The sequence below is a fragment of the Colossoma macropomum genome, unplaced genomic scaffold (assembly GCF_904425465.1).
Source record: "Colossoma macropomum unplaced genomic scaffold, Colossoma_macropomum, whole genome shotgun sequence".
NCBI lineage: Eukaryota > Metazoa > Chordata > Actinopteri > Characiformes > Serrasalmidae > Colossoma > Colossoma macropomum.
This window is the reverse complement of record NW_023494791.1, coordinates 19,615,430-19,637,950: the sequence shown is the minus strand read 5'-3', so window position 1 is coordinate 19,637,950 and position 22,521 is coordinate 19,615,430. Positions and strand designations below refer to the sequence as shown.

Genomic DNA, 22,521 nt, shown 5'->3' with positions numbered 1-22,521 from the left:
AATACCTAAGTTGGCAATTCAGTGCTTAATTAAATAAAATTAGGGGTGCTGGTGATGAATTTAAACACATTTCTTCTGACAAGTTCATAAGATATCAATTGCTCTTTTTGGTGTTGTGACCTTTTACTGTATTTATGTTTATTTGTATTTATTCTAATGTTATAAAGGGATTTTATAGGCAACAACAGACTTACTGCTGAGATAGATGATAAGGTGCCTAAGATTTTGCATGTCATCTGATACATCATCACTGTTGTTGCACAAAAAATATATATATATATTTTAAAATTATGTAAAAAAAAACAACAAAAAAACAAAAAACAAAAATAGAGATACAAGGTATGCTCTGGCAGAAGAATTAGATGTGTTTAAGGGGCCATCACAAATTTCTCTGAATATATATATATGCTGTAGTTTGAATGATCTAAATGTATTCTCTCTATTCACGTAGGCCATGTACATGTTCTATGCCCTGGCCGTAGTGTGTGATGACTACTTCGTGCCCTCCTTGGAGAAGATTTGTGAGGTAAACTGTTCATCAAATCTAGGTCGTGTTAGCCTCATGCTAAACATTTTAGTGCATGCTTAAGGCTGCTGTAAACATTTTATTCTCTCCCTCTGCCTCCCTCTCTCTCACTGTGCTGTGTGTATGTGTTTTAGCGTCTGCACCTCAGTGAAGATGTCGCTGGAGCAACGTTCATGGCAGCTGGCAGCTCAGCCCCTGAACTCTTCACCTCTGTCATAGGTAAAGTCTGCTGCTGTCCTGCTTACACAGTGTCATTCACAAGCATCTGCTTAGTAGCAGCAAGACAGGAGGCACCTTGTGACTTTTACTGTGCTGTAACCTCTCCTCTGTAGGAGTGTTCATCACCAAAGGAGATGTGGGAGTAGGAACAATTGTGGGTTCTGCTGTTTTCAACATCCTCTGCATCATTGGAGTGTGTGGGATCTTTGCGGGACAAGTACGTACCTGTCTGTTTCGCCACAATGTATGCCATAGCTTAAGATTCACCATACTTAAAGATTGACCATTTGCATTGCTTGTCCACATTTCAAGATGTTTTAACCTACTGGCATGTCCAGGCTTCTGTTCCTCACTACGATAACTGAAGTCTCCAAATAGATTTAGAGTCAACTGGATGAGGGTGTTTTTACTTACAACCCAGGTGTTCAAAGTTCAGTCTTAGAAGTTGGTTGCATTTTCTGCTTCTCATGATCCATGTAACCACAAAGATATTCAATGATGTTGTGGACTGGACTTTAGGTGGTCAGCCCAACGGCTTCTTTGTTTGAATTTCAAAGTTTCTTCATTTTTTGTCTATTTGCTTTTCTCAGTAAGGGCTTCTTGACAGCTACACATCCTTTCAGAGCCATAGTGCTGAGTTGTCTTCTCACAGTGGAAGGATGGACACAAACATTGGCTCCATCGCAGAAACACTAATGGATTTTTTTAGATCTGAAGCAAGAGTAGAGCTTGATTTTCTCCTGTGTCTCAAAGATGAAAGCTTTAAGTATCATTTATCAGATGGTGACAGTTTTGTTAGTCTACCAGGTCTTGCATGGTTGTTAGGAGACACATTTTCTTTGAATCTTTTTTTTTTTTGAACTCCAGTTTTTTTAACTTGTTTTTTTCACACATCTTCTTTTGGGTTTCTATTTGCTTATGCAAGGGAATTCGTTTATATCTACTCAGAAATATGTCCTAAAAAATGAATTACTTAATGCTTAATGGACATTTAATGGACAGTTTGACTCAAATCAGTATGAACTTTTAACAACACTCTGGAAAAGAAAACTGTCAAATCATTATTTAGGCAAAACTACTGTTCATATCAAGGAAAACACTTCAGTTAACATGTACACCCAAATACTGGGAAATAGCTGTTTTATGTTTAAAGAAACCTTTGAAGGTATTAAGGTAACTGAGAAGTAACAGTAAAACTCAAACGTAGTTCAGAAAAAAAAAAAAATACAAAAAAGTTCCCTCATGACAGTTCCGGCTCTGAAAGCTTTTCTCGATCTCTTTCTGTTGTGTAGGCAGTATAGGCTACAGTATGAAAACATACATTGTTTGACAGTGATCACCATATAGACAGCTTCCAGGAGCCAGATCATGTACAGCACCAGCTGTGCACGTTATGGCTCTGTAGGTAGTGCAATGCACTGTATATAGTGGGATGTACTTTCATCTGCTCTGCCTTCTTCATCATGCTCCACACTCACCGTCCTGCTAGTCATAAACCCTGTACAGGTGCTCTCTCTTGCAGGTATGAAAGATGCAGGATGTTGAGAAATTGTCTCATGATCTTGAAGTACAGAGGCCTGAGTTTTGAGGCCCTTACTCATCCCTGCGCTCCATCTTTTTCTTTCACACGAGCACACGCACATAAATAAAGCTCCACACCACCCCATGCTTATACACACGAGGACTGACCTCAAAGAGCTCGGATAGAGAGGAGCAAGGCTACAGGATGTGCAGAGTAGGTGTGCTGTCAGCGTAGAGTTAAAAGCACCTCAACAGCCTGGGGTCGCCATGGCAACGGCGAAAGCGAAGAGAGGTACCTGCGGTGGCGGCGCGCCATTTCCGCCAAGCTAATGCCGGCGGATGCTTTTTATAGCCGGCACACACTTTTCACGTCAGCATGACACACTTCCAACACGGGCTCCTTTTCCTTCAATCACTGACCGGATCTGCACAGGAAGTTTGGCTTTACATGGTAACGTCTACTCATTCCCCATGTCTCCTCGCTGCCCACAATCAACGGCCTTCCGATTGCATTTGTACCCCTGCGGGTTTGCATGCAAAGGCCTGTGGATAAGCCAAGCGAAAAATCCCCAAAACAGTCAGTGAATCTAGATTACACATTATGTAAGGTATAACGGCGTGGCTAGCCACATATTCAAATCCTTTAATACAATCAGGTTTGAGTGGAGTTTGTTTAGGTTGGGCAGTGAGCGCTGACCTTATCACTGAGATGTGTTGAACTGAACATCGTGGATTGTGACGTGTTTACACTTTGTGCACACACACACACTCCTACGCTCATAGGGTGACTCAAGGCTTAAGAAGGATCTAGATTAAAATGATTATAGGAGTACACAGGTACTATATTTCTGCTGTACAGTGTAATAAACAATAAAATATGAGATTGACCAAGGCAGATAAATGAGAGAATAAAAAAAGCCTTTGCTGGACCTCGTATTGAAAAGGAGCTTCACTGAGATGTGTGATGCTTATTGCTGACTGTAGTGAAAAACTGAACTCCATTTTGGAGCTCTGTCATGCAGTGCTGGACCTGTTCTACAAAGCAAAGTATAAGAAGAAGGCATTTACAGTACATTTTAAGTACGTAAGGGGTTGAAAGTGTTGACAGAGGATATGTAGTGCTGTGCAAAAGTCAGTGACCACCCTTTAATTCACTTAATCCAGTCAAAATACCCATTAAAAGGAAATACATACACACACACATATATATATATATATATATATATATATATATATATATATATATATATATATATATATATATATATATATGTACATACAATATTTAGTGTGTCCATTCTACAGCCAGTTACTGGCTTTCAGACCCATAGCGTGGAGCTTTTCTTCTCACAGTGGAAGGATGGACAAAAATACCAGATCTGAAGCAAGCGTGGAGCTTGATTTTCTCATCTCTCTCAAAGATGAAACCTTCTGTGTCCTGTTGACAGAAGTCCCATTTTTTTCTATTTCCTCTATTAATTTTTTTAGTTTAACTTTTGGAAACTCCTGCCTTTTTACCTATGTTTCTTTAACTTTTCCCTTTCTTATGCAAATGGGTTTTCTTTTACCTAATCTGGGTGGTTGCTTGTGTGAATGTTAATGTCTGTTTGAAAGAGAACAATAACGTCAGTGACACTTTTGGGAACATATTTTGTTGGGAGGACCACTGTAATTTATTGGTTTTGGATAGGAAGGATGAGAGTTAAAGTGGCAGTAAGGGCACAAAAGTAAGGAGTGGACAAAAAAAATATGCTGTAGAGGCATCTGTGTAATTTTTTGTAAATATGTTTCTTGCTTTTTTTTGTAAATATGTCTTGCTTTCTTGGACGTTTTTGACTGGAAATTAAATAAACGAAAGGGTGGTATCTGACTTTTGCACGGCACTTTATATGACAAAGTATACAAAGAACGAGGCATTTAAAGTCAAACTGAGGTGTAGAAGGAGTTGAAGGGGTTTATGGAGAACTTAAAAACAGAAATCAGATCACTTATTTTGCCGCTGTGCTCCACATTCATGGTACTACAGTTGCTATCACTTCATGGCCCTCTCTGGTTCTTTCTACCTCTTTGCTCTTCTCCTCTGTGCAGGCAGTGCGACTCTCCTGTTGGACTCTAATGAGAGACTCCACATACTACACCATCTCAGTGACCACTCTCATTGTGGTGAGTAGAGGCTCTAAGTGCTTTCTGCTGCTCCTATGATGCCTGTTGGTCTTCTCACATAGCTGGAAAGGAGAAGCCAGTGACTTTCTCAGGGGGCCTGTAGCCGGCACTGCACATCTCTTTATTTACACACTAGGCATGTGTCTCTAAGGCAAAGCAATGGAAACATATACATGTAAACTACACAGCAAACAATAATAACCTTATACGAAGAAGACGTTTACTAGGTATTTAGTTTATTTTTACTATTCTGGTGTGTTATATAGCGTATGGTTAGCATTGCAAATTGGCTGAATACATATAAAATCTCATAGCCTTTGGGACACTATGTATATGTGTGTCTATGCATGATGCAAGCAATGCTAAAGGTTTAATAAAGAATAACTTTGTAAATAAATTGAATAAGCTTCAGTGTTTCTATCCATGATTGGCTTTAACATAATAAAAAGAACAAGATATGGAAAAAGTGACCTGCCTGCCAGTGACATGGATGCAATCTGTTAGCTCATTGCTTCAGTCTTAGTGCAATTGGTCAAAGTCATTCAGACACTCAGAAAGCAGCAGTCATCATCCAGTTCTTGTTAGAAGGCCCAAGGTTGTATTTTATTGCCCTCTGGTGGTAGGTTTAGCTCAGTGCATTTCTTGCAGTTTTTCCAGTCCATTGTTTTTCTTACTGCACTGCATATTTGACCAGTTATCCTGCTGTAACATACCCATTTTGCACTGCCGGCCTTTTTTGATGAGCTAATAGGTTTAGTTAGGTGTTTTAGGCGCTAGGAGAACATTGAAATATTCGTGTGGAGATGCACTCCATCCAGGATTGAGAGACACTACTTTAGTCTATCTACTGTTAAAGACCTTTTTCTCTCTCTTCTTTTCCAGTTTATCTATGATGAGAAGGTGACGTGGTGAGTATTTTAAGTTGTTATGTTATAGGAGAGCATACCTTTTTGCACATTAGACTGCAGCAGATTAAGATCGGCTTTTCTGTGCTAGATGTTTCCTGACATTGTTATGGTGATGGTTCATTTTTCAGTAATTGCATAAAGTAACATGTATGTGTTTTAATTAATGAATATGTATTATGTATTTTAAGGTACGAATCGCTTGTCCTGATCCTGATGTACCTTGTTTACATTTTAATAATGAAGTAAGTAATGGATCTTTTTTGAAATCTAAATTAGCTGAATTGTATAGCATAGTAATAGCATACTATTACTATCATATCAAAACCATGTAACTCCATTACTTTCTGAATTTACAATACTTGCATTAACTTGCATTATTTTTTTCTGTTTCTGTTTATGAAATTAGCTGCAAAACATAGTGATAGCATTTTTCACCTGCACCTGTTTTTATTCACTGGTCAGGTGTAACTCGCGTGTGGTGCATTTTATTGAGCGGAGGAAGAGGAAGAAGAACTCTACTAACCTGGGTAACGGCACAGCCAGCAACACTGACCTGGATGATGGCTGTGATGCTACAGCTGTGCTCCTCAAAAAAGGTAATGAGTACAGCAGACGTCAAGATCTCTCTAGTTCCTATGGTCAGTAATTATTACTGGTATTATTCAGATGAAGTTTAATGGTGGCCTGTTTGTGTAAGTGTGATGGAGAGGTTTTGTGTATAACATGATTCTCTCCTGGATTCTTCCCATGTGTAGCTAACTTTCACAGAAAGCCCTCTGTGCTGATGGTGGATGAACTGCTGTCTGCGTATCCACACCAACTCTCTTTCTCCGAGGCTGGAATGAGGATCATGATCACTAGCCACTTCTCTCCACGCACACGCCTCACCATGGCTTCCCGGATGCTCATCACAGAGGTCAGGACACGCACATGCATACATGTGCAGTACTGTGCAGAAGTCAGAGACCACCGTTCTTTCATTTAATTTCCAGTCAAAATAGCCATTAAGTAACAAGTTATTCATTTTTCAGATTTAGGAAAAAAGGAGAATCACAAATGCAACCGACAGTAGGCTCTTTTTACATTTCTGCATTTTTTCTGCTGGAAGTACTCAGGGTCACACTGCTTCTGCCAAAACGACAATAACACTGATGGCTGAGTAGAGCCTGTACGGTGTACCCAAGTGTTCAAGTTCAAAGCAAATACAGATTTACGTCAGAGGATATAAAGGGTCAGCGTTTCACAGCTGCTGACTAATGTTACACTGAAGGCAGTTCAGACTTTAAAGTTGGTGCTGTTCCAAGCCGCTTTCAGTGGAACAGTTTCTCCTATAAAGCTGTTGGCATGTGAGAGAGCAAGTGCTCGGGTGAGGGGGGTAGTGCGGGGGCAGGGGGGAGTAAATGGTTCTGAAAAACATCTACGGTGGTGCTATGGACCATGACTGTGAGGCACGCAGCCCCCCCCTGCTGGTATACATGCGTGTTTATCTGTCAAATAGTTTCTTGTTAGCAAGCTGTTTCAACATCTCCAACTAACATGGCTAATCTGGCTTTTTGCTGATAGTTATTTTCACCTCTCCATCATTTTATCACCATGTAGACATTAGCTGACATTACTGTACTCTGATAGTTGTGAAGGAATTCTTCCATGAAGAATGTATATATTTTATTCAGCTTGGACACTGTTGTGTGTTTGGTGATCACCAGCAATTCTGGACACATCCTCGAATTTCAATCTCAGCAACTGTGACAGATGTAAAGTTGCCTGGTATGCTGCAGTGATACGAATGCCAGTGTTTTTGAGGTAGTTTATAAAGTGCTTACCTACCTCCGTTTCTTGTGAAAAGGGCCTATTACACAGAAGCCTCAACAACCACATATGTAATTTGCTTCTGTTCTGTTTGGGAGACTTGCTTTCAGTTTTTTTTTAATTCTGCAGCCCAGTTTAAACTGGACTAGCTTCACGTGGGGAGGTGCTGTAATTTGAGTAATTACAAGTGAGATCTGTGATTTTAATCCAGTATAAATCTGCCGTGTCCATAATTTTTACAAGTAATAATTCCAAAGCAAATTACCTTCTATAATTCACCAAACTCACAGCTCCTTCATCAGTAGCAGTCCTGTTTAAATCAACCTCACAGCAAAAAGGGAGAAAAGGAGACGAAAGGGAGACAAGGCTAACCAAGCCTAACTAAAATGAAGTGTAGTTCCGTTATGCTCAAGTTCAAAACAACATTTTTGATGATGGCCTGCTTAGAAGAAGAATAAAATAACTGAAGATACCTCTCACTAGTCTGTTCTGTTCAGCGGTGTTTGTTAAGTTAAATGAGCCCAATTTACTAGCCTAATGCTATTCTGTGTAGTATTAACTGGTAGTTTGCTTTGGTGCTTGTTTGTTTGGATCTGTTTAATTCTAATTTTACTGCTTAAATGAGCAATCAGGCTATAACGTATTGATCCAGGCTGTCTTAGATAATTAGGGGAAGTTACACAGACACTTTATCCTGTATGAATAAGCCAGTCGAATCCCTTACAAATTACATTACAGCACCCCCACTGGTAAACTAATCCAGCTCGAATAGTGGTTTAGAAGCTGGTTGCATTTTCTGCTTTTCACATTCCAAGAAATCCTAAACACATTAAATGATATTGAGGGCTGGTCTCTGGGGTGGCAAGTCCATTGTTTTGAGAACACCAGTAGTATATCAGATTTGTATTGTTTTATCTATGTTTGCTTGCAGAGGCAGCGTCTGATAAACAGTCGTTTCAGTAACGGGGACTCAGAGGTGACGGTAAAAATTCCAGGCAGGCGAGGGGTGGAGAATGGTCTGGTGAGCGTTGAACGAGGTCTGAACGGCCGCAGAGGTGGTCACCATGATGATGACAGGGGTGGGGCAGATGCTGGTACGGACACAGAGAATGAGAACGAGGATAATGAGAACAATGAAAATGACGGGGAAGAGGAAGAGGAAGATGACAATGAAGGGCCCTATGTCCCCTTCCGCTGCCCAGGTAGACTTAATGACATACTTGCTGGATATGCACTCAAGAGTTCAATAAAATCTGTTTGTTAGGATGTAGGAATGGGCAGTGTGACAGTATGTTATTGTGATTGTCATAAAATATCCTGGGAATTGTCAATACTTCTAAAACACTGAACTGCTTTTTGAATGAGGCACAATTAGAGCTGGGCGATATGGCCAAAAACGTTATCACAATAAACAAAATTCATATCGTTCGATATACATATCGCGATAAATGTCAAATCATGATTTCTTTCACGTTTGAAGGCTGATTTTGCTCCTGGGTGGTTAACTGTGGTTTTAAACTATCACTTATGGTCCGATCATGACAAACACTCGGCAAACAGTGGAACATTTCACTAATCTGCCATGGATGAGTGGGAGAAGGTTTCTGAGCTGTTTTTATCAGCTTGAAATGCACAGCTGCAATTTTTGTAATAGTCATGATTTAAGAAAGAAAACATTATTTTTAGCTGTCTGGTGACGAGCGCTCGGCTACCCCGTTACAAATGCTAAACAAGTGGCCAACAACAGCGCTAAACTCTTTAGTTTCTCAACAACGTCAGCTCGGTTCGGTAGGTCACTGCTGTCACTCCTACCACATCCATGTCAGAGCATATCACAGTATTCAGACACCAGCTAGCGACGACTGGGTTTCTCTATACTATCGTAGTAGTTTAAGGGGTGAACCGCAGTATGTCTGACGCTCGCTGTGTAAAAGCATTATCTGCAGTGTGAATCTCTCACACCAGACAAACGGAGTCCTCCTTTTAGGCATGTTTAAACTGAAAGCGGTGATTTTGTGTCTTGTTTGATCTGCCGTATCATCAATTCTCCGTGTTTTGCCGGAGCGCTGCTTCAAGTTAGCCAGCAGCTAAAAACAGCTAGCCTGGAAAGACAGCGCGCTCCCGCTCTCCAATGCCTCACAGCTTCCTCAGTTTACTTTCGAACATGAACCCACTTCTTTCTTTCACTTTCGTTGCTCGAGAATGCACTAATACTAAAATATGACGGTTTGGCGCTGTAACACGGCGCTGTAGACGTGATTTAACACCACTAAAGTTAGGATGTACAGAAAGAGGTGAGTTCGCTGTAGGTCAGTACAGTTACACCACTGACCTCGTCACTCACACTCGGTCACAGGAGAACAGATCGCCGATAACATCCACTCAGACAGGGAACGCATAACTCCGCGTTTCAGCCGTTGCTAAAGTTTATTTGGCGACCCTTTTTTTACTCGTGGCCCCCTCCCTCTCAAATCAAGTCGAAAAAATCGGAAGTGCGCCCTCTCCTGGCGACAGCAGAGTAGTGTCGCTTTCCTTGCAGTAGAAAGCGCCACCAGGGCTTTCGCTAAAACGTGGAAGTGTGAGAATGATGTATTATATCGAAAATCTATCGAACCTGTCTTATCGCTCCATCGAGGAAAAGTTATATCGCGATACTTATCGTTATCATTTTATCGCCCAGCCCTAGGCACAATACAGGGCACCCAGTCAGTACAGAGGACATTCACATAGATCAGTCTTAAAGACACTGAATTGAAAAAAATCACTGTGCTCATAGTTTATTGTAGCCTTTTGTAAACACAGCACTACTGTTTTGCTGCTTTTTTGTCCATTCTAACTTCTCAAATCCCAGAGAAATCTCAGAAAAAAGATTTTTGCATATTGCCCATACTTATGAAAAGGATCTTGTAATAACATAATAATAACATACAAATCATAATATGTTCTAACTTAAATTTTTTAGACCCTTCTTTTATGCCAGCCTGACGGCCTGTGTGTGTGTGTGTCTGTGTGTGTGTGCAGCGGGGACATGCAATAAGCTGAAGTGGCTAATGGCGTGGCCGATGAGTCTGCTGCTGTTTTTCACTGTGCCCAACTGCGCCACGCCCCGCTGGGAGCGCTGGTTCATGGTCACTTTCATCAGCTCCACGCTCTGGATTGCCGGCCTCTCCTACATTATGGTGTGGATGGTGAGAGCATCTGTTTCCTCCTTCAGTGAATGGCACTTGTTCAACGCAGTAATTTCTTTTGTTCCGCCAAAGCAACTGACGTCCCCCCTTCTCCCCCCAGGTCACAGTTATTGGGTTCACTCTGGGCATTCCAGATGTCATCATGGGCATTACGTTCTTGGCTGCAGGCACCAGCGTCCCTGACTGCATGGCAAGCCTTATAGTGGCAAGGCAAGGTGAGCACAGCCGATAACTGCCTGAAAAAACAAAAGCAGTGAATAATTGGTAGAAATTGAATATAGCGGAGAGAAGAGGACAGAACAAAAGCTGGTGGCAGAATAAAGAGAGGAAGGCAAAAGGTATATTAAGAGGAGCCCCACTTGATCTCCCTAAATCCAACCTTCAATCTGAATTATTTCAAAATGTTTATAATAGCTTAATAATAATCTAGGGAAAATTAAACTTTTTAAATTGTTTGCAGTGACCCAAATTCCTGTACTTGCAGCTCTCCTCTGGTGATGTTTTATTTACATCAAACTTCTCTCTCTTTCTGTTCTGTTTGCAAGGCCTGGGTGACATGGCAGTGTCTAATTCCATTGGCAGTAATGTGTTTGATATCCTGGTTGGGCTGGGTCTGCCCTGGGCCCTCCAGACTCTGGCTATAGACTATGGTTCAACAGTAAGTAGCTAATATCACTGTTTGTGATAATTTACTCTTATTTATTTTATTATTTTAATAATCTTGTGTGGAATCCTGTATAGGATTCTCCCCAAAGGTTTATATGCTGTTTCATGTGAATATCTGTCATATATTCAGTGAAATCTGGCCCAGTGTAGTTCTATTTACATGTATAGCATTTAGCAGACACTCCTACCCAGAACCTGTTACAGAAGTATTTTGTCAGTGCTGATACATAAACATACAGATACAGACGGAATACAGAAAGTGGAGTATCTTCCCTGTCATTACCCATAATTCCGACAGCTTCTTTCTTTTTTAACAATGCACATAGGAACTGAGAACCTTCATTTTAGGCTATAGCAACCCCCTCCAGCTTTCCACTAGCAGCAAGCACATTTTCCTTTGCTGTGTTCAGCAGCGAAAGAGAGAGAGAGAGCGAGCAGAAGAAAACAGAAAAAATGGAAGAAATGGAGCATATCCAAGAGAAACATAGCTTTGTGTGCACCTGCTGGACAGCTTTGAGTTCCCATCTGACCCAGATTGAACACACATGTTGAGAACATTTCACTGCCCCACTAAGACAAATATAGGATTACAGAGGGGTTTTGCTGTCAGTCTGTTTTGGAGAGGACTACAATTCTCCCTATAAATGCTTAGTTCTTTTGGAAGTAACTTAACATTTTGCTGTCAGCTGCTTAATGTCTCATCCACTTGAATCATCATTAAAGTACCATTATTTCTGTTGAGCATTTGCTTTTTCATTGTTACATTTAAGTGTATCTTAGTTACATTTTGTAATTTAAATGTTACTTAGGGTCACAAACATTTTTAATAATAGATGCCATGTTTTCATGGATTTTATTTTTTGACCTCTAGAGGGCAGTAGTATTTGCACTGCCTTCGGGTCACATCGCAGGCTTTTCATGTGAGCTCTTCTAAAGGCCAGAAATTAATGTTATTAGAATTGTACTGGGCAGATATGCATGTGTGACCTATAGCTTAGTCATAACCACAACACATCTGTTATGTTATATAGTGGTATAAAAATGCATCTGTAATTCAACTCCATCGATTTTGAAATGTTAGGAATTATTATAAAAATATTAATATTTAATATATATTACACTCAAAATAGTCTTATTTTTAACACAATAAAACTCTCAGACTATTTTCAAGTGTTAAAAAAGGTTATTGTATGCTTTTATTTGCTATGTACCACTACTGTGTAAGTATTTTTGTGTATGTATTTTTAAAAATAACTCAGAATCATGCATGGAATCATTAACAAAATTATCCAAATTAAATTGCTGTGAGGAAACCTCTAATGTTGTAATATTTTTTTTAATAATTAGATCCATCTGAACAGCAGAGGTCTAATTTTTTCTGTTGGACTTCTCTTGGCATCTGTGTTTCTCACGGTAAGCCTCAAACAGATCATAATCTTTTTATAGTCTTATAGTTGTATACAACAGTTTTGGCCCTGGTCAGATGACATGTTTTGTTCATGGACTGTTATTTTGTAAGTGAAAATAAGTTACCACATCCTCTACAGAGAACATCATAACATGTGGCCTGTATAAAAGTTATGGTACTTTTTATATTATGTCTTATTTTTATATTATCTTGTTTTTTTCCAATATATTACACTCAGCAAATAAATTGTGCACTAAAATATTTAAATGTATTCCCTGTAGAGGATGTGTTAATGTATTTTTACTAAATCAACAAAATATGTCATTTAACCTGTTCATGCTTAATGACTGTATGTACTTGTGCTATATGTGAAAGTCTTATACCCATTTTCTGCAATTGCATTTCTCTAAGAAGGACAATGAAGTCATTACACTGCAGTAATGTCCCCCTCCCCCACCCTCTCTTTTAGGTTCTGGGTGTGCATCTGAACAAGTGGACCCTGGACAAACGTCTGGGCTTCACGTGTCTCCTGATGTATGCCGTTTTCCTGTGTTTCTCCATCCTCATTGAATTCAACGTCTTTATTTTCGTCAATCTGCCCACTTGCCATTGACACCACTCCTCTCCATTACTACCCTCTCTTTGTCTCTCGGTCGGTCCTGTGAGGACTCAGGCGCTGGTCCTCCGTCTGAGGAAGATCTGATCTGTCCTTCGTGAAAACTTAATTTATCGATCCTGTAATTCCTCTCTTTTTTGCGATGCCGATGGAGCCCTGGGTCAGTGGCTTTGGCCTGTAGAGAGGGGAAAGGAGCGAAGCATGGATCTGTTCAAGGATGCAGACTTCTCAGTCAGGACAGGAAGGTGAACCAAGATGACTACTGCCTGGTTTGATGTGAAAATAAGGGGTTTTTGAATATTTTCTATGGATATGAAAATACTGAATTATTATTGTAATATGATGAAAATCTCTATTATCTTTTATGATTACATTTGTTTACTAGCTGCTAAACTGGCTGAGAAAAGGCTGGACTGAAGATTTGCCACGATGTACTGAGTACTTCTTAAGATGATAATCATCTAAAATATGGTTATAAATATTGATATAATAATGCGTTCATGATTTTGAAAGATTTCTTAAGCGATTACTTTGGGATTAGCCAAAAAAAAGGTACTGGTGACCTGTTGTATATACTTATGGACAGTACTGATGTGGTTACCCAGGTGACTGGAGATTCCTCTCTTATCATGGGCATTATCCTTGACACCTAGTTCAGTCCTCCCTCCCCAGCTGTGTCTGGATGCCAGGGATTGTTTGGAGGGAAAACTTTTGAATATGTTAAATCAGAACATGTTTACTTTCTAGAGTAGGAAGGAAATATCGAAAGGTTGCTGTACACAGTGGTGAAATGGTCCATATCAGATAATTATGTTTCCAATTAACAAGCTCTGGACTGATATTTTTTTTTTCTTGAGGGTCTTGGGGGACTTTTTGAGTAGCAGTGGTACGGGCCTAGATGCAAATAAATTGGGTCAGAGCCGTAGTTCGCTTGCCAACGGTATTGTATTTATGTTTAAAGTGAGAATATGCTGACCCTGGAATAAGGGACGTGTAAAAATATGTTTACGAATTATTTGTTTTGTCTCTATTACTCTGTATATATTGACGCAGAGATTCTTCTATTTAATAATTTATTGAACTATTTATGCACATTAATTTCCTCTTGCGGTCCTAAAAGAAAACAAAAAAAAAAACAAAAAAACACAGCTGTCCCAAAGAAGAGACCATTTTGGAGTTTCAGCCAAGCTATGTCACTTTATCTTTCAAAGCTTTGTGTCACCTTTTTTTAAGTAGAACTGTTTCGGCACATCAGAGTGGTTTGGTCACTGATAGGAGTGACCACAGTGTGTGTGTTTATCCCAGTGTTTCTGCTTTTTAATAAAAAATAATGTTCACAGGAATGGTGAAAGGACAAAGTGAATTGCAAACCCAAATAGCTGATTAGCGGGAACATATCCTGATAAAATGAAGCTAACCTCTTCTGATGGTTGGATTTTTAGAGAAACCTATTGGAACAGTCCATCCAAAGCGGATCCATTGATTTTATGCAGATATTCCACTCTGGTCTTGGAGCTTTCTGCGATTACTAGACTTGAAGTTATGAATGGGTTTTAGATAGCGCAGCTGAATAACTCTGTAAGTCATGGAGCCTCATCTGTTCGGACTGTTTTCACAGAGCCTAACTGGCTACCTTCATCATATCCGGAGACGCCACCGGGATTTATTTCAGCATCTCAGATGAATTTCACTACCATGCATTCTGAGAACTCTGAACTGTGGTACAACATTGATCACATACACTTTTGAGCTTTGACTTGCGGTACTTTATCTCGTCTGAAGTCTTTAGAAAGCTGCCGTGGTTTGGATTTTGTGGTTCTCAAAGCCCAGGTAGCACACAGAACATCACACAAGTCTCCATGTCAGAAGGCACATTACATGAACATATGTGTTTTATGCACTGACCAATTCACTCGGTCTTACTGTTCATATCTTACCGGTAGAGTTTAGCTACTATCAACTTATATGTAAAACTCAGCAAAGTATTTTTATCACAAAAAAAAAACTGTTTGTACTTTGTAATGCAAGATGTTTCGAACTGTTCTCTGCTTTAAAATTTAGGATGTGCGTCAAAAAAATCGATATGTACATACTTTAGCTCATAAAGCTAATTTCCAATTTGTCGGCTCACTGTTGATTTTTAATAGGTTTTCTTTTTGTATATTTAGTCACAGTTTCTGTAGAACCTTACTTTTGCTACTAGGATAGAGAGTCAAAATGTATTTTTAGCTCCACTAAAATCACTTTGCCATGATGATAAATATGTTGGTACCTTTATCACTCTGGAAATATACACAAGGAGACATATTAAACATAATTCCCAAAAATGCAACAGCAGTATTAGTAATAGGATGTGCCACTTCTACTTAATGTAAAACTTGGTTTATTCAAGATAGAATGTATAATATGGAACTGTTATTCTTGGATAATAAGGGTTGCTTAATATTAGTTAGTTGCTTCATTTTGTTGTTTTGTAGAAGGTTATATATTTAGAAGATTATTTAAATAATTGAGGGAAAACAGGGTTCCTGATAGAAGTCCACTTGATTTGTAATGCAATAATAATCATTATTAATGTGTACATATTATCTCTTGTTAGTCCTGGAAAAGACACCATACACCTTACAGAACAAAATAGCTTACATACATAATTCCGTCAGTAATGGAGTTGATTTTAGTGAAATTTGTTCACTCTTTGCTTTACATTATATTTAGATGAGAGCAGCAGCTTTGACATTCAAAAGCAACACATTTGGCTCCTACTGAAGCACTGCAATGACACAGCCTTCAAAATGCCCCAGTAAAACTGCTTGATTTCCTGGAAAAAGCAATGGCTATATTCAGATTTGTGGTTGAATCACTTCATTAAGGACAGATGTTTTGTCTTTAATGGTACACTAATACTGTTGTCTTGATCAGTGCTTAATGGCCAGTTTCAGTCAAAGAAACAGTGTTCAGCTATGTTCTGTGCTGCTGTTCCTTTGTACGCACAACCATGACACCAATTATGAGCAAGGGCAAGCACAAGTGATTAGCCCACACTTATGGGTGGAACATTTTTCCACATATTCCCCACTCAGATGCTCATATCTGCTGGTGTTCTTTAATGGATGAGAGCAATTTAAAACACAAATGTGATATTTACAGGGTGATGCATCGCTGATGTACATATATACATATGTGTAAATGTATTTATATTTTTTGTCTTAACCTGTATATCTGTTGACTATATTTTCATAGATACTGTACGATGTTTGGGTCCTCATTTCTGTTGTGTTTTGATTAAAACGCCCTTTGGTTCGCTAATTCGCATGAGGATATTTTAATATAAGAACCTACTTATGTTTATTATTATATAATTGGTGGACACTGATGAGACAGCTGTGAAATTAGACCTCTTAGATCATTGCATGTTTTATTTTTTTCAGGGGAATACTGCTGGATCTTTGATTCTTCAATGATGGAAACAGTAAATGTTTAAGTCAGCATTAATGGTTTACTACACATTTCAGAGAACACGAGAAAGAACTGTTGGCTTTATGTACTGAAATATTTTGTTCAGGTGTTTCAAGTGTATATCAGAGTACATTTTTGCTACTCAAGCATAAATAAAATGATCTTTGCTAAGGCCAAAGACCTGCTGTTCTCCTTTTACCCATGATTGGGTCACATCCTACTGTGTGTGTGTGTGTGTGTGTGTGTGATTTCAACTAAAGGCCTTTTTTAACTTACATTTCAGTATTCTACAGAGAACAAGAGAATATGGCATATGGCATTTTCCTGCACATTTTAGTAAAAAAATTCTATTTGCAGAGTTTAACATTTAAAACATAAAATATAAAATGTGCCATAACTTTTGCACAGGCCATGTTCTTTCCCTAATGTGTTAAATTAAGCAAATATAAAGCAAAGTAAAAAGTAGTTGTGCATTAAAGTGTGCAAGTGTGTTCTCTGTAGAGGATGTGTTCACTAGAAAATCAACAAAATCTACTGCTATTAGAATTACCTTTGTTATTTAAAGGAGCACTTTGTAAAACTTCCTGAGACATCCTGACAAGTAAAGGAATGAAGCTTAATGCGGAACTCGCAACATTTCTTGTAGACTGTTAAGTAAACGGGAAGGTGTGAAGAAGGAGGAGGACGGACTGTGTGCTGGATGAATTCGACTGGTTGCGTCATCTTACATATTGCTACTTTAAAAAATAAATGAAAAAGAAAGAATTAATGAATGAATGAATTCATTAATGAATTATATACAAGTCTGCTACAATCGTATTTCAAAACATTTAAAAACTAAGACAGAGCCATGTTTTCCTATTGGTTCACTGTTACCTCATTGTGTTTATAGCAATAGTAGTTGACTGTTCAGTATGTTTGCCCAAGTGCAAGAAAATGTGACATCCACAGACGGCGAGTGGTTTTTGGCCTTTGCGTCATGACAATTCATGAAAACAGCCTTAATAAATAATAGTTTTTATTTCTGCTATTTACTCAAAAACATTAGAAATAAGTCCATGTATATTTAGAAAAATATAGTATTTCAGTGTGCAACAGACTGCCTATCTTCCCTCCAGACAGATAAATCACCTTGAAAACAGGGCATAGCCTATAATAAAAGCCGTTTCAAAGCAAGAGAGAAACAGATCTAAAGCAGAATAAAATATGCCCCGTCCACCTTTCACATTCTAGAAATACTCTAGCAGGAAATTCGACCGTACAAATCTAATTAATTGCGCTCCTGCAGCTGCTCCCAATGCTTGTGGGAATTGTAGTTCATGGAGAACTCCCAATGTTCTGCCAACATTGCCGTGACGTTGCGGTAACGTGATAACGCCTGCTGGATGGAGACAGTTTGATAACCACTTCCGCCTATTTTCCTCGCAAGTCTTTCTTGTGTTTATATGCAAGAATAGTTTCCAGGATTCGGGTTTCTCATAAACTAGCTTACAGTTTGCAAGCTCGCTAGCTTGCGTAACCCATGGAAGCAAACAACGGAAACGGTTCAAACTGGGCAATACAGCGACGAGTGGAGGGGCTGGTGAACAAACACATGGCAGACATGGCACTGGAGACACTTCAGCAGAGGCTTTCAGCTGTCTCCGAAGAAATGAACCATTTGGCAGATGACGTCTCTAGACGGGAAGGTGTTCCTAAACGCCTAGAAGACGCACCTCGGCGGACCGATGTAAACTTCAATGTAGAACCGCTGTCGGAGTCTTACAGCACAGCGATAGTAGGAGAAAAGTTGATGCCAGACGCACCATCATCATCATCATCATCGTCATCATCAGGTAGGCTGTGACTGTGACAAGTTGATCATTGTGGTGCTAAAGTTTACTGCGAGCTTCACACGGCTGTTTGTCTATTTTTCTACTTTGTTAAGTATATACTTTGTTAAATTACAGCCTGAGTGCTATTTTGAATGTTCCAGTTGACATCTAAAGAAAGCATTGTGCTTTGTTTTGATGTCCAAAAGGCTGCTCGTGTTGTCATAACAACGATGCATAACCAATAATACTGGCCAAAACAAGACAATCCCACATAACCTGATTGTTTACAATAATACCAAAACGTCTGTACTGTCTATGGGCAAACTAATAATAATAAGATTGAGGTCTAACATAGATACATAATGTATAAAATGTTTTCATCATAGTAAAAAGAAAAATCATAACTTTGGTTTGCAAATATTTCTTCATGTCTTTGCAAACATTTAAAGTAAAAGGAAATTTAGTGAATTTTGGTTATTGGTTTATAAATAAGGGAAGCATTTCATAAGGGTGCGGACTGACTTTCACTGAATTTGAAATTGGCCAGTGACATCCAGTCATTTCCTGCTTTCTGGAATCTTAAGGGAACCAATGTGTGGTTTCATAGAGCTGTGCATATCTTTCTAAGAACCTAATATGTTATTAATCAAATGTGTTTTCAAACATTCTCCATTCTACACCATCAGAAACTGCTGCACAAAGGAAAATTATATCACTCCTACTTGAGATCAAGGAAGAGCAACGGAGACAGTGGGTTGTGCTGAAAGACCTGCAGGCCAGGGTTCAAGGACAGACATGGGAAGAGGAGGTTGAAGCTCTTGATATAGATCTACCAATACGGACGATGGAACAACTTGATGAAACAGAGCGGCATTTGGAAGACGCGGAAGCACAAAAGAGAATGGTAATATCTTATAAATGAATAATAGTTAAAGGGTCATTGTGATAATGCAGATGATATGCCATAAACAAACTAAGACTGCAAGATAACATAACAGTCAGTGTACACTGTATGGACAAAAGTATGCGGACACTTGACCATCACACCTAAATGAGCTTGTTGAATATCCCATTCCAAAACCATGAGCATTAATATAGAGTTGGCGCCCTTTGTGGCTTTAACAGCCTCCACACTTCTGGGAAGTCTTTCCACAAGATTTTGGAGTGTGTCTGTGGGACATGTTGCCATGCAGTCAAAAGAGCATCTGTGAGGTTGGACGAGAACGCCTAGCTTGAAATTAATGTTTCATTTCATCTCAGAGGTGTTCAGTGGGGTTGAGTTCAGGGTTCTGTGCAGGCCACTCTGAGTTCCTCCTCACCAAACTTGTCAAACCATGTCTGCTTGTTTTGTATACAGGGGCACAGTCTTGCTGGAACAGGAAATGGCCTTCCCCAAACTGCTGCTGTAAAGTTGGAAGCATATAGTTGCCTAAAATGTCTTTGCATGCTGTAGCATTAATATCACCCTTCACTGGAACTAAAGGGCCCAGCCCATACCCTGAAAAACAAAGCTATGCTATGCAATAGACCCCATGTGTCAAACAGAAGGCCTGTGGGCCAGATCAGGCCCGCCACACAAGCCGGCAGAAGTATTTTAATTTTCTATTATTATTAGCCCATTTCACAATGTGCTGCACTACAGGCTCCAGCATGCCCTGCAACATATTGTGCTCTGACTCTCCTACCCCAACAACCGTCTATGGGATAGCGGTTACACCTCAGTTCTACACAATTCTGCACAATTCTTCCACACCAGTCATGTCACCAAATACACTAGCTGCATTTCAGCTGCCGTTCAACCAATATAAACACTTAACGTCAGCTCAGCAGAAATTGAGAAAGAAATTGAGCCCAAGTATTAATGAACTTGCCAGGTGTCTAGTTCAAGCAAATAGGTAGGTTTGAAAGACCAAGCACCTTGGGACATTTAAATTTTGAATATTTCAAGTGTCCATGTAACATTTTAAGGTCTACTACAAGTGCGTATATTTTACTGCTGAAGTTTTTGCACAACATTATTTAAAAAAGGGAAATTATTATGAATTATAAAAAGGGACTATTATTTCTGTGCGCTTTAGCACCCGACCCTTGATGACCTCTCTGTGAGTTTGCAGGGTTTACTGCTTTGTAGTTGAGCATTCATTGCTCCTGGATGCTTCTATCTCACAATAGCTCTTACAGTTGACCAGGGCAGATGTAGCAAGACAGAAATTTCACAAACAGCTCTTCAGTATGGCCCATTATACTGACAGTGCTTGTCTATGGAGATTGCATGGTTGTGTGATTGATTTAATACACCTGTTAGTAAAGAGTGTGACTGAAACACCTGAACTCAATAATTAGGAGGGGTATCCACATACTTTTGACCATATTTTGATCACATGACAAAAGTGTTTTGTGCTATCAAAAGAAAATATGTTCAAAAAATGGATTATTCTATCCAGTGTCTTGCCATTTTGAAATATCTTTCCATCTTTACCAACCTCTGGAAGGTTTTCAACAGGTTTTGCCTAAGACAAAGTTTATTCTTTGGTAAAAAACCTTTGATCAGTAGCTATTTTGTCATTTAAATTTCTTGAAGGATTTTGTATTTCTTCTTCACAGTTTGATCGCTATGTTTTACCTCTTTTTCTTTTCTAAGCACTAACCCGTATTCCAAAACTACAGGTGTCCCATCTCTCCCGAATGGGCGGTGCAACAGTGGATGATGCTGTCAGGCGGCTGTTGCAGGCAGTTTTATCTTTTGCCGTAGGTTCAGAGTTAAACTGGATTGGCAGAGGACAAAAAAGGAGCTTCAAAAACACTAGACTGCAAGGAGTTTTGTTTCGTGAGTGATTTTCGAGCAGTTGTTGAATTAAACATCCCCTTTGAGAATCCTTAAGATAATAACACAGTCATAAATGTTCATGTGCTATTGGTATTCTCTCAGACACATTCGGGAAACTGTGTTACCCAAGATCCTAATATTAAGCAAAGAGTAATAGCTTTATTTTCCACAGGCGCATTAAAGAGGACCCCTGTAGGAAAGGAGGCCACGCACCATCAGTTTGCAGATGTAGTAAAGAGATGGCTACGATTTGCACCATTCAGACAAGGTGGCAGCGGTCGGAGACAGCATTACAAACCTCCGGTTGAATTCATGTGCCCCAAGTATCCTGATACAGAGGGGTGATCACATCATAAAATGGTTCACAATCTCATATTTCAACACAGTTACATCTAAAAGCATTAAAAACAGTCCATTCTGCTTGTGCATTTCAAAATGCTATTTTAAGTTAAAGCTTTGTCTGATCTTTTGGATAAATGTTTCTTGCTATGACTGTAATGAACCATAAATGTCCTGAGGTATAGTTCAGTATAGATGCAAGTTCATGAATGGCATTACAGTGCCATTTAGAATTATTGGCACCCTTGGTAAGCAGAAAAGGCAATAAAAAAATTGTCTTTGTTGTTTATCAGTTGATGTTATATTGAAAAAAAAGAGAAATCTTTCATTGGGGTACAATTATTTAAAGAAAAAATAAATCTTTATCTAATAAACATTTTTCTCAAAAACATATGAGTCATAATTATTGGCTGATGTGGTTTCAGTAGTGGCTCCTCTAGATACAGGCTAAAACCAGTCAGAGTGGATGTTAACAGCTGCTTTACCAAAATGGCAGAGAAGTACACTACCATCCAAAATCTGGAATCCCTTGCAAAAATGAACAGATTTTGTTATTTTTGTTGGGTACTGAGCATGCATAGCCAGTGCCTCACACAAGTCTGCCCCAAATGCATCTAGCACTCTTGAGCCCTCAAGGTCTCTCGCACTTGTTGACTTCGCTGTTCCTAGGAGGACAGCTGCAGAATTAAATGGTTAAGATGTAAACATGTAGAAGTCATTCAGAGCCATTTAATATGATAATATGTTCGAGATAAACTTTCCAAGGCAGAATTGTTCACAGCAGTGCTACCTCTAAAATCTCACAAACAGTTATTTTTTAAAATCCCATTCATGGCAGAGAGGAACATGTAGGACGCTGTAAGAAAAAAAGTTCCCAAGGTAATTGTATGTTTTTCCATTATTTTCCATTTATTTTACTTGTAACAATTCAGAAGACGTGTAGGTTCACTGGTCATTTTGGATTTAAAATATACTGGGTATATTTGCATTGTAGACATAATGACCCCTGGTTCCTATCACCACTGAAAAGAAATTTATAGGTGGCACAAGAAGTTTATGCC

At 39.2% G+C, this 22,521-nt stretch overlaps 2 protein-coding genes across 2 annotated transcripts in view; both read left to right on the top strand.

Annotated features, from left to right (window-relative positions):
• The window catches only part of slc24a3 (solute carrier family 24 member 3), a 91,404-nt gene extending 74,744 nt beyond the window's left edge, over positions 1-16,660 (top strand). Inside the window, exons 4-17 of the mRNA XM_036574295.1 lie at positions 452-526; positions 661-745; positions 859-962; positions 4,355-4,429; positions 5,312-5,337; positions 5,526-5,579; positions 5,800-5,933; positions 6,093-6,253; positions 8,078-8,348; positions 10,168-10,334; positions 10,435-10,549; positions 10,880-10,992; positions 12,348-12,413; positions 12,878-16,660. Of these exons, the coding sequence (XP_036430188.1) occupies positions 452-526; positions 661-745; positions 859-962; positions 4,355-4,429; positions 5,312-5,337; positions 5,526-5,579; positions 5,800-5,933; positions 6,093-6,253; positions 8,078-8,348; positions 10,168-10,334; positions 10,435-10,549; positions 10,880-10,992; positions 12,348-12,413; positions 12,878-13,021 (1,590 nt within the window). The 3' untranslated portion in view covers positions 13,022-16,660. The remainder of the gene's footprint in view (positions 1-451; positions 527-660; positions 746-858; positions 963-4,354; positions 4,430-5,311; positions 5,338-5,525; positions 5,580-5,799; positions 5,934-6,092; positions 6,254-8,077; positions 8,349-10,167; positions 10,335-10,434; positions 10,550-10,879; positions 10,993-12,347; positions 12,414-12,877) is intronic.
• Positions 16,661-17,855: 1,195 nt separating this feature from the next.
• On the top strand, positions 17,856-21,809 carry si:dkey-187a12.4. Its single transcript, XM_036574296.1, has 4 exons — positions 17,856-18,315; positions 18,981-19,198; positions 20,962-21,121; positions 21,294-21,809. Exons 1-4 carry the CDS (start codon positions 18,003-18,005, stop codon positions 21,464-21,466), a joined length of 864 nt encoding a protein of 287 aa, XP_036430189.1. The 5' UTR covers positions 17,856-18,002; the 3' UTR covers positions 21,467-21,809.
• The last annotated feature ends 712 nt before the right edge of the window (positions 21,810-22,521 follow it).

What these genes read in the sequence shown, in the direction of transcription:
- si:dkey-187a12.4 (XM_036574296.1), top strand. Translation starts at nt 18,003, where the DNA reads ATGGAAGCAAACAACGGAAACGGTTCAAACTGGGCAATACAGCGACGA. An exon ending in ATCATCATCGTCATCATCAG is followed by an intron (nt 18,316 to 18,980) that starts GTAGGCTGTGAC and finishes CTACACCATCAG; the next exon opens with AAACTGCTGCACAAAGGAAA. An exon ending in ACTGCAAGGAGTTTTGTTTC is followed by an intron (nt 21,122 to 21,293) that starts GTGAGTGATTTT and finishes TATTTTCCACAG; the next exon opens with GCGCATTAAAGAGGACCCCT.